We start from the raw sequence: 12,393 nt of genomic DNA on the forward strand, positions 1-12,393 counted from the left end.
TGGCTTTCAAACTGATCTGTAGAGATGTTCCCGTTGGTGGTCTGTAAGTTGTGTCTAATAACCAAGCAGTGCAGGACTGGATGGTTGGGAGGGCAGGTGACTTCATTAGGGTGTTTGTGTTTTCTAAAATGGTTTAAAGAAACCAGTGCAATGGCTTCACTTTGACTTGTGAAAGATCAAATCCAGAGGCATCATACATGTACAGGATAGGCTTTCCTTCCTCTGTGTGCTACTTCTTGTCTCCATGGTGCCATTATGTAGCCTCTGAGCACCTGACGTTCCTTTAATGCATTTTTCTTCACAACATGCACTAGCAACAGCAAATGTCCTGAGTGCTAAATCACCTTCCTCTCTGCAACACAAAGTTTGAAGACTAACACATTTACAGTGCTATCTAATGCTGTTTGTTGTATTATTTATTACTGTGTCATGATTTTCTTGGTTACACTTGCTTGTGGTTCATTCCCATTCTACTCTGTGCTATTTCAGGCCTAACAAATTGTCTACTCGGAGCAGCACTCTTAGTGATTACTCCAGCTTGAGTGATTCTCAGTTCCTTTTTGGTTCCCAGTTCTGTCCAGAGAACTCGCAGCCTGCTTCAGTACCCCATGAGTTTGGTGCACTATCAAGACAACCAAGAAGCTCCCAGCAGAACTCTCAGGATGTGAGTCAGATTCTCCAAAATGTTCAGCTAGCCCCATACAAACTGAGGGGAAGCATTAACCATTCTAAATCAATTGTATATGCTCTGTGTATCTACTATATAACCTAATAGGTTCCCAAGTCTCCACAACACAAATATTAAGATGTATACCAGTCAGCAAATTGCTGGCTACTGTTGCAATGGTAATATTTTTTGAGTTACTACAGAAAAAAAAAAATATATATATATATATATTTAATAGTGGTATCCAAAAGAAGTGCCTGATCAGCTAAGTTTAAGTTAGATTTTTTCTTGCTGGAGTAGATATTTTTATCTCATTGCTTCATTTACTGAACTTACATGAAATTATTCCAAGTATGAAATGTACAGGTATTTAATTATTCAGTTAAGCTAAATTCTCACAGTTTCTTCTTCTGTGGAAAAGGCTGTGTTTTTCTTACCAGGTGTAAGATTTGTGTAAGCTGAGATTTCCAGTAATGTTCTCATTTACTTCCGTAGGCTGAAAATTAATTTGCCCCATTGTTGTTGATTATAGTATGGCCGACACTTCAGTGACTTTCAGAGTGTGCGTCTGCAAGCTATGAATATTTATCCTGCTTTTATAAAGTTTATCATCTAAAATGATGTTCTCATTTACACTAAAATACTGCCTATACCATTAGTACATACCAGAGGATCCAAATAGATCCACTCAACAGCAGAGATTAGAAAAGAGTAAGGAGCCAGTTCCTAGTAAAAGACAGGAATTCAATTCTAGATCCTATCTGGCCCCCTCTGCAGGCAAGCCGATGGTCTTTGTCCATTGACTGAAGTAGCTTTTCATTAAACATGGAAAAGGACATTCACTCTTCAAGATAAAAGAGGGCACTGCAGTGTAATTTGCATTTTTTAAATTAAATGTTAAGGGAAAGCTGTTTTTACTTTGGTCACAGTGCACATTACACTTGCGCTTTAATGCGCATTAGCCTATTTTAATGCACATTCAAGCATCACAAAAAGCCTTGCTTTTTAGCTAATGTGCATTAAAATAGGCTCACGTGCCTTTTTCTAGTACCTCGCAACGGAGAGTGCCTACACATTAGTAAAGAGGCTCGTGTATAAGCAGGGACGATTAATCAAGTCTGCTGGAGTGTGGCATATATTGCACTCCAGCATCTTCCTGTGTCTTGTGTATCAGCATCCCTGCACTTCAAAATGGTGGTAGGCCTGCTTTATCTAAAGCTCATTGGATGAGCTTTAGATAAAGAGCACCCCTCCTCACCCCCAAGAATATTGTGGTGATGTCATTACTTAGCCAACAGGAAGCTCAGCAACACCTGTTTAAATTAAATGTCTTACAGTGTCCTTCCCCATGGGAGTATGAACTCGTTCACTGATTGTCCTCTTGCATGTGCTGTGCTTTTGTCACCCATCAAGACTCCATCAATAGACAATGTCTATGTTCAGCAATATGACATCTATTTTTTTCCTTGAGGTGTGTGGTAATAACAGCTAATTCAACACAAGCAAAATGAAGGGAAGCTTTCTTTTTAAAAGGTGCAAGCTAAGTAAAGTTTCAACTAGTTTAGTCTGCTGGGAGTGCAGCTGGTTCCAGTCCTGCCTGCAGGAAGTTGGACTAGCTACCTCAGGTGAACCAAGTCTCAAGAAATTCTTAATGCCTGTCCAATTAAAGCTATCATATCCAATTTCTGTGATCCATATGTTTTAAGATTACCTCGTAGTCTGCAAAGAATTTTTTTTATGTTTGCTTGTCTCATTATTTTTATGCCTTTAAATACAGTAATTTTTTCTCTCTCACAACAGAGTGAGCCTAGTATTTTTACTAAGTACCAGACAAAACCACAGCTATTTGGTGGAGATGTAAAAGAAAAGGGCTCACTTAATTTTGGTGCTGGAAAACTGAAAAGTGTTTTGGAGCAGTTTGAAATAAATAAGAAAAAAATAAAGGACAAACATAACAGGTATGCAAATGCTCTTTGTACATTATGACTGTGAAGGCAGTGCACATTCTCATCATAATAATCCCAGTAATAAAAAATAGTAACATGACCCAGCTGTTTATTCCTGCAAGGAAATAATCATTTCTGTCATAGATAATCTCCAGTCAGAAGGAATCACAGGCTGAGAGAATGCGTTCTTCTTAGAGCATATGTTTATGTAACACTTCTATCCATAAACTACAAGGAACAGCAACAATTTCACTTGAATTTACCTTCATCCTCCTTTATCCCTAGCCACAGATTCTGTTCCGGGCAGATCCCCTGGTAAGGCCCCTTTTTCTCCAGATTCAAAGGATTATGTTGCATATGATCAAAGGGATCATTTTATCAGCATTTACATGTAAGATAAAGGAGGAGATTGTTAGGCAGATGTCTGTGCAACAGAGGAATATATTTGCATTCAGTTGCATCTTTAAAAGTATATACCTATCATTAACTTTATTTACATGGAGGATGTGTGTGATGTGTCCTAATAAGTTTTTCAGTGTATACTAATGATTAGTCTTTGCCTGAAAATCCTAGGGTTGAACAAGTAACAACCACAAGTGTATAGGATGGCATATTCTCCCATCAGCCAATACCTGCTTTCGAGCTGTTTGCATTGATTATAGAAATGCAAATATATGGGTGTATATATATATGTATATATATATATATTGTATCATTATCTTTCTTCTGAAATATTGTATATGTCTCCAGTAATGCACAATTTGATGTTCTAGTACCTATTATTTGAGAATAAGGATTAAACTAATGGAGATTCAGATATTTAATTTTAAATGTTTAGGCAAAATTCAAAATTCTCTTTTGTTTCTCTCATGAACATATCTTAATTTTTTTTATAAGCTCCAAAGAAAATCCTTTTTAAAGAGGCCATCTGCACCAAAGTATTACTCTGGGGCCTTCCCAGTGCAAGACAGTGTTTGCACAAGTTGTTTGACCCTTTGAGACAGTGGTAAGAGTGGTAAATTGTACTTGAGCCTTCCCTTTATTGTAAATGGGTACCTGGTCACTAGCCTGGGGAGTCAAAGGTATGTGATGCTGTATGACTCCCTTGTGTGCCTTAACCATGCTAGCCCACTGGCCTCTAGGCTCAGGTGGACCTTCAATCTTCCTTTTATTGCCTGGTTGCACAGTCCCAGCTTTCACTGCCTAAGCATCCAGAGTCTCCTATTCCTTTCCTCCTTGACTATGGTCAGCAGTCAAGAGTTGACTCCAAGTATGTAGTTTTTGGAAAAGAGAGCATATTCAGATAAATACAGAGTCTTAGTATTTTAGGGAGTATTGCAAAACTCTAAAACTCTTGGTTCAAAGATGATACCTTTTAGTAGACCAACTAAGAAATCACAAAAACATTATCTTTCTTGGCAAGCTTTCAGGCACACGTGCCCTTCTTCAAGCTGAGGACAAATCCAAATCCAAAAATCCTCTTAGGTAGAAAATAAACTTTATGTTGCACAGGGGAATGTTGAGGCTGGATGTCTGTTCACCTGGGTCTGTGAGAGTCCTTTGTGTGAGTTGCTCCTTGATGTGCAGATAATGCTGGTCTCATCCCTGGAGGTGTCAGATGTCAGAAAGGCAGGGAGGCTCAAAAAATCTTTCCTTCTTGTTCAACAGTGAAGTAGTTTGAAGTGAGTGCACTGTTGTGCTTAGGGCTGATATCATCTCAGGACCTTTGTAAATTAAATCAGTGACTCAGAAACATTGTCGGTCATGGATTTCAAGACATTCCATTGTATGATAGCAAACACATGGCCTCTGTCACTGGAGAAGAAGTTAGCAAGGAACAGAAACTCATTTTGCAACAATGCTTTCATCAGATGTCTAGGTCACTTTTTGGTAAAAGGAAAGGAAGACCTGCAAAGACTGCACAATTCATTGTAATTTGTGATATAGCACCTGTCACCCTAAAATCAGTTTAACTGCTTATGCAACCTCTTAATGATTTGCTTCCCTCTCCCAGCTGGGATTTCAGCAAGTGACACAGAAACTATGCTGCAAGGGGAAAGGTGACTCCCAGAATTAAACACTTCTTTATAGTAATAATCATATATAATTGTGAAGGTAAATAAAATGATTTATCAAGCTGTCTCCTTACTAGTTTGAGAATTACAAGGAATATACTCCTTTTCATGACCACAGAGATATTTTAGTGCCTCTTCCTACCTTCCATTTGTAATTACATTGTATCCCATGTCCCTGTTTGGTGGTGATGGTGGCTTGAATCACTAAACAATCAATCCAAAAATAGTCTGAATCCTCAGAAATGGAGTCAGATTATTTCTTTGCTTAGCAACAGGCCTTTTATTCTGAAGAGACTATTAATTGTGATTGGCTAGTACATCTCAAAGATGAGGATCAATTTACAGGAACCACTGTTAGCATTTCAGGAAAAAGAGCTCTGTAACCTTCTGTTACTGTCTTCCTGACACTGGCCTTGTCTAAATGAAAACTGTCTGATTTTTTTTCCTGCAATTGTATAGTCCTGATGTAATTCTAATGCAGGCCAACTGCTGGCATTTCACCATCACCTCAAACAGATCTGTCCTGAGCAGACAGCACAGTGGTAAAAATACTAGTGACTTCTCTACACTAGAAGCAAGCACCTTCTCAGTTACACCTATACTGGACCAAGAGAGAGAATTCAAAAGCTGCCCATCATAGACAAAGCTTGCAAAGGTTTTTTTTTTTTCCCCCTGATGAAGTTGAGGTGAGGGGCCCTTGAAATAAGCATATTAAGCCCCTATTATGTGTTGTGCCTTGTGATGTATGTTCAGTCTTGACTACTCCAGCTTTGCATGCCAATTTGATGCTTGCTGTGTGTTTCTATTTTAGTGAGGTTTTGCTCAGCTTTATTTCCCATGTCAGAGAGAGCCTTCAAGGGGTGAGTAATCTAAATTCCAAGTCCAAAACAGAGAGAGGCTGGAAACATGTAGTATACCAGTTTTCTTATTTTGTAGTTGATGTAATATTTACCTTATTAAAATATTTTAAACAATGTTGATACTATTCCATTCATTTTTCACAACTTCTTGCAAATGCTGAAATGCACGTGAATAGATGACAGTCTATACATTATTTTTCTCATTTGAACTGGTTATTGTAGATGCAAGCATGCTTGGACAAGTTTGAAGAAATTCTGAATTCAAGAAATAAATCCATTTTGGATGGGTTGGAAGCCATTTCTAAGACATGTAAGCACTGAATGTATTTCTATTAACAGCAGAGGGCATTGTCAAGCTACCGAATGTTAGTGTGCTGTCTCCAAGGCAGGAAGGTCACTGTCAATGGCTTTTCTTAACAGAGGAAGGAAAGAGGGGGTTTACACAACATTTAGGCATATGGATTTTATTCTTCTACCTATACATACCCTCCCAGCCCTCTGCTTATTGTCATTTATTGTTGCATCAAAGGTCTGAAAGGTTAAGACATCAGGCACATCCACGATTCATGATATGACATGATAAACAGTAGACTATTTGGAGCAAGACTGACAGGTACATTTCAGGTTACCCAAATGTTTACATTCTGAGCATCCATTTTCCAATTTTCAACACTTCCTCAAACCCTCACCTGTTGGTCTCTGGTGTTTTGTTTTATTTTTAGATTAATCAAAAACAGCAAAGGCAGTCTTGAGTAAGACACAAGTAAAAAGGAGATGCACATTGCCCGTTATAACAATTTCTTGAACATTGTAAAATAGTTGTGCGCTGAAGCTGTTAGTTGTAGAAAGTCTTTCTTGAGGAAGGATGTTTCTGAATGTTTTCAGAGAAAGTTGGGTCTGATTTAGTTGAGCCCTGAGCATTTGAAAAAAAACACACATTATGATGTGGATTGGATGTTAATGCTAGCAATATCTTTAACAATTACCTGCCAGGGTTCTAAAGAGAGTGATTTTCACCACGCAAGCACAAGAGGCCAGCTTATTGCATACTACTAAGTAGAAGTGTGCTTAAGATTTATTCATTAGCTGTAACAGGCTTTTGCAGGAGTGTTGCTTCTTTTACCGTAGAGTGAAATGTGAACTAAACATGACAGAGCTCTGAAATTTGCTCTGTCTTATTCACCTGAGGGGGTAGTATTGAATGAGATGGTTCCTGATTAGTTCTTTACAGAGCAAAGTGCACAGTAGATTTCCTGTTTGAAAATACCGTGGACTTGATTCTCAATTTACTGATCCCTTTACATTGCTTAGTCGGCATGAAGAGGTACTGAAGGGATCTTAGCATAAATGAGAATCAGCCTGTTATGTTCACCACAGCTAGTCTGCCTCTGGTGAAGGGCAGAATTCAGATTATTCTCCTAGGCTCCCTTCCTTACCTGCCACAAAGCCAAAAATGTAGGTGCCTGGCCCCAAGAGTTTTCCTCCTGGCAGGCTGTACAGTCAGTGAGCAAAGGTACATGGCTCTGAAGAGTGTCTAGATCCGGTCAATAAGAAACAGAGGCATACAGACAGTTTTTGTGTCCTGGGAAATGGCAGTGACCACCAGCCTTGCACCCTTTATTGCCCTGCTTGCCCACTACTGAGTGATAAGAAATGCTAGGCACAGAGGTGTGCCTGAGTTCTTGCCCCTCTCCAGAGCATAGGCAGCTGCTGCCAGACATCTCTTCCATCTGGGTCCAGAGGACCTGTTCCCTGTTCTGAGGGCAGGGGCCTAACTCACTAGAAGCACGGTGTTACCACTTACCTTTTGCATAATTGCCTAGTAGTTAGAGCATAAATGTTGCTTCACTTGCACTACACTGAGTAATAATATGGAAATTGTCCACAGAGAACAGAACATCCTTGCAAGTCTTTGTTAGAGAGAAAAGCAGAGAAGCAGTTTTCAGGACAAGATGCTATTTGCAGTCTTGAACTATTTAAATTATATGGGCACACAGCCTGACATGGCATTTTGCAGTTGGTATTGGCATTATATGAAAAGAGATTGAAAAGACTGAAATTGTTACCTTGGAAAGGAAATCAAAAGAATTGCCAGACTCAAAGCAGCTCAGGTCTGATCAGTCTGGTAATTCCTATGGCTATATCACTGGGGTTCAGTTCAGGTGATAAATTTCAGTTCATCCCCTTTCTTGCATACAGGGGTGTCCCCATTCACTGCCTCTAGGAAAAATGTATTGTTCTCCTGAACTCGGTCACCACTTGAATCTCAGCAGATTTATACCACCTTACATTTCTACTTCTGAATTTGGTAGGGACAAAGAAGCCTCCCACAAAGAGACTGACACTTAAAAGCCTATAGGCTACCAGAGCTGACCCCAGAAAGAATTGTATATGTGTCTGTGATGGATAGGGAGGCAGCAGAAGACAGGTCATTGTATTTTTTTTTTACTATGTTGGAAAAATGATGCTGTGATCCCACAACTGCTGAGTATAGTATTTCAGAATGTGGTCTCAGATAAAGAGAGAAATTTTGATAAAGAGAGCTGATTTTGCCACATCTGTATGAGTTCTTTGAAGAAGAGCTTATAATGGAACATGTCCAGTTGCTGTCTGCCTTGTTTCTCTATGCCACAGTCTTGCCATGCTTACAGTGCTGGCAACTCATTTCATAGACATATGCACTATTAGCATAACTTAAGAGAATTCAAAGCGTTTATATGGAGGATGAACACATCCATAGCAATGTGAGGTGAGGTAGAAATAGCTTTAGAGGAGATAGCAGTCCTTATGCTACAGGTACAAGCCAGCTGTTAACTGAGAGAAGATAGGAAGGCACAGCTTCTGTGGTTATTCAATAATTCCCTGCTACAAGCCTCCTTGGAATGTCTTGGCCACTGCTGGAAACAAGACACTGGAATAGACAGTCTCCTGGGCTGATCCAGCTGGGCATCCTCATGTTCAGTATTCTAGCAGCAGTCTTACCAACACTTGTTCAGAGACAAGATCAGTCGCTTCCTCCCTTGATACCTCTCTTTTCTTAGAATAATAGAAAAATAGAGCTGGAAGGGACCTCAGGAGGTCAGCTACTCCAACCCCATGCACCCTCTTATACATCCAAGGATCACAGTAGCCACAACCTTACTCCGAGAATTCATTTCAGGAAGCTGTCTGCAATGATCCCATGCCCTTTTCTGTGTCTCTGATTTCCAAGATCGAAATCTTCCATCCTGAAGACACAGAACACATTCTTTGTTCCCAGGTGCCTTTGGCTGTGTTTAAATGTACTCTGTTGGACTGTGAACATTTGACCAGGCAATTCAGATTGTGCTGTAAAAGTAATGTGTCCTCATTATTTACTCCCTGGCCAAGCTTTGTTACCTGCCAGATTAAGCAGTAAGGATTCTATAGTGTCACCTAGCTCTTTGATACAACCATTAAATAGTGTTGCACCAAGAACCAGTCCCTGCAGGATCCCTTTTGCAATAGCCCTGCTTACTGATGTCTGTGCTAACAGCTACATTTTGAGATGTTAGCGGGCCAGTTTTTAATCCAGATAACATGTGCTCCGTTAGTTTCATATCATGCAAGTTTTTAATCATGGTGTCATATGGTACTAAGTCAAACATCATATAGAAATCCAAGTAGACTATAACAGCACAGTTCCCTATATCAAACAGACCTATAATTGTGTAAAACCAATAAGAAAGGTTTGTTTGACAAGACCATTTTGAATGGGATTCATTGTATTTTAACCTCCAATTCGGTGTTTATAGAGTCCTCAATAAACCTCTCCACTATGTTATGGGGCATGAGTGTTAGGTTAACTAGACTGTAGTTCCCTGGATCTTCTCTCTGACTAGCTTTGAATTTCAGAATTATGTTGTTGCTGGCCCTCCAGTCATTTGGAATTTCCCCAGTTTCCAAGATTTGTTAGAAATTGACATTTGTAGTTCAGAATGTTCCTTAGCTAGTTCCTTTAAGACTCTTGGATGTCAAAGTTATCTAGGCCAGGTGATTTGAGAATGTCAAATTTTAGCAGGTGCTGCTCTGAATTCTCCTTTTTTTACAAAGCTAAGTTTTTCATTCCACGCGCAACATCATTCAGATGCATCCTCCTGAATCAATCAGAAATATCTGTTTGTGCATCACCCTTTAGGATTTTACCAGGAGAATGCAGCTTTGCTGTGAGCTTATCTAGGAATCTTCATCTGCATTCTTATTTCAGATTTTAGTCTGTAATCCTGTGCTGTAGTGTATTAGTCATTACTAATAATGGTAATTATAGTAAAAATAATGAGAGTGGTGTGGGGGAGGTTATATTATTTTCCAAGAAACTCAAACCCATTGTGCAAGTTTTTAATTAAGCTCCTGCTTTTGACGAGTTTTCAGCAAGATTGACTATGGTCAAGTGACATACCCAAAGTTCTGCAATTAGGTGTAGAGCCCTAAAAATGTATGTGACTTGCACTAAATTTTGCACCCTGTAGTCTGCCAGTCTGGTGATCTAGGAGGTTTCAATTCAGAGGTCACTGTGATCACACAGCATGAAAGACAATGTCATTCTAAACCCAGGGGGAAGTATCAGGTAGTGTTTTATTCATAATTACAAATTAAAAGACTAAATGGAGTTTTTTATTGATTTTCATGTTCAGTACAAGACGCTGCTCAGTCCCACTATGGATTGGTGCTGAATGCTCTTGCAGACAAAAGCCAAATGGAGCAGATGTTACTGGAGATGGAACAGAGACTTGCAGCTGTAAGTGCAGAGAGCAGTCAATTGTCCAATCTTCAGCCTGAAATTCTTTTATTTCTTCAAACATACTAACCCAGCATTAGAATATGTTTTCCTATAATGGGTTATAAAGGTGAAGGTTGCAATTTAAATTGAGGGAAAATTATATATTAAAATGCTAATTTGAGGCTAACCCACTGGTGCACTAATAGTGTATTATGCTGCCATACAGAGATCCAAGCCTGAGAACTGATCATTATGTCTGGACCCCAGATAGCAGGTGCTGTCTTCACAGTGGTGGCCCCATTTCTTGATGATGGCAGGAAGCAGTACCCTGGAAGGGACAGGATTCTGACTGGATGGAAAATGCTGAGGCAGTGCCTCCCTGGTAAAGAGGGATGGGCTTGCTTCTCATAGAACGTCAGTCCGGCGACCCATCAGGTCAAATGGACCCCAGTGGGAAAAGAAAAGGCCTTAAAGGGAGTGGAATCTAGCTTGTCCTAATGGTGCAAGATTGAAATCTGTAACTTAGGCTGTCTAGATGGAACTGGGTTCCAGGGCAGGTCCACTATATGACCTTGTTTGTTGGCTAGGGGTAAGCTACAGGAAGAAGAAAGAGGGCATCTTTACAAAGACAGGGAGACACTGGGGCATGCCCACCACCCACAGTGTCACATTTGACTAACAGTTGGAAAGACTGTCCCTACAGAGATCTATCTAGTAGACTGCTGATGTGGGGGTCAATATGAAGATTAAGTGTATCATCAGATATTTTGGGTAAATGTGTATCTTTTATTAGACCAGCTAAATAGTTGGAAAAGTTGTTCTGTACAAGCTTTCAGGCACAAATACCCTTCTTCAGGCACAGGGAGACTGCAGGTGTTTTGTGTGCTCTCCTAGTGTTCCAGTTTGAATACTATTGTTACCATTCATAATGTGTTGCCTAATATTTCTCCTCTGCTGAATGGTTTCCCCAGAAGGATGTGGAGATTTTAGACATGAAATCGAATTGGCAGTTACTGAAGGAGAGTCTGGAACTATTAACAGCTCAGCAGAATGAGCAGCACGTGAAGCTATGCAAGCAGTTGAGTTGTCTACAGTTCCCCAACATCTTGACTGAACTGCAGACATTCATTTCCACTTCCAGATTGCCAAGCCACATACAGGATAACACTTCTCAGACCTCCCCAGCTATGTTCCAGGATCTCTTTCTGAGTCAGGAGAAAACACGCCAGCAGTGCTATCAAACCATGAGGGTTTGCAGGATAGCTTCCTTGCAGACTCAGCCGCACACCATGACAATGCTGAACCAGCCTGCCGACTCCAATAGGGAAATAGCTGGAGATGATACATACAGGAGTGATTCAAACACAGGATCTGGAAGACAGGTTGGTCCCATTACTGCAGCTTTACAAGACAAAGAAAATGTGACTATTCAAGAGTCAAAGTCTGCTTTAGAAATGCATGCCTATGCTAACAAACCACCTTGTGCCTGCTGCTGCAGCACTGGCATTTCAAGGGCTAGTCACCAGAAACACCAGCTGCTTCCCCAAGAAAAATCCTGTGCCACACCACTGAGGAAGGCAGGCAGGAAAGAATTTAAGAGAACCAAAGCTGTGACTCGTGCACAAGAGAATCAGAGCCACGTTTGCTTCAGTCCCATACAAAACTACATGGCTGAACAAACAGACGAGGCCACAGGCCACATCATGATGCAAAAGACATCGCTAGGAAATAGGCTGAAAAAGGAGAAGTCAAAACAAAACCACCGGAGCAAAGTAACAGTGTGGAAAAGAATGTATTTTAGTAAGAAAAAAGGAGAATTTTCCAAGTGTCCTGACAATGGACTGAAGAAAAAAATGACAAATGGCGGCATGGAGCGGGAGGTCTCTGGAAAAAATGGAAAGTCCCAAGATACAGTTACTCTTCAGTCAGAGAACTCTGCTGAGGGGTCCTCAGCTCCCAGCCAACAAAAGCTAAGCAGGGCCACACATAGGAAGAGTGAGGATTGTTTGCCAGTGCTACACCCCCGTGAAAACATGGAACTGCCTGCAGCCAGGAGAAAGGGGATGCTGGAAAGCAAGAACGGCATGGGCATTTTCAGTGACAGCAG

At 40.4% G+C, this 12,393-nt stretch overlaps 1 protein-coding gene across 1 annotated transcript in view; it reads left to right on the top strand.

The window, feature by feature from the left end:
• CCDC36 (coiled-coil domain containing 36) overlaps window positions 1–12,393 on the top strand; it is a 19,525-nt gene that overhangs the window by 6,933 nt on the left and 199 nt on the right. Inside the window, exons 2-7 of the mRNA XM_025192977.1 lie at window positions 490–664; window positions 2,468–2,625; window positions 5,500–5,548; window positions 5,771–5,858; window positions 10,201–10,304; window positions 11,258–12,393. The exon at window positions 11,258–12,393 is cut by the window's right edge and continues 199 nt beyond it. Coding sequence (XP_025048762.1) covers window positions 490–664; window positions 2,468–2,625; window positions 5,500–5,548; window positions 5,771–5,858; window positions 10,201–10,304; window positions 11,258–12,393 — 1,710 coding nt within the window. The remainder of the gene's footprint in view (window positions 1–489; window positions 665–2,467; window positions 2,626–5,499; window positions 5,549–5,770; window positions 5,859–10,200; window positions 10,305–11,257) is intronic.

This window comes from Alligator sinensis, unplaced genomic scaffold (genome assembly GCF_000455745.1).
Source record: "Alligator sinensis unplaced genomic scaffold, ASM45574v1 scaffold469_2, whole genome shotgun sequence".
NCBI lineage: Eukaryota > Metazoa > Chordata > Crocodylia > Alligatoridae > Alligator > Alligator sinensis.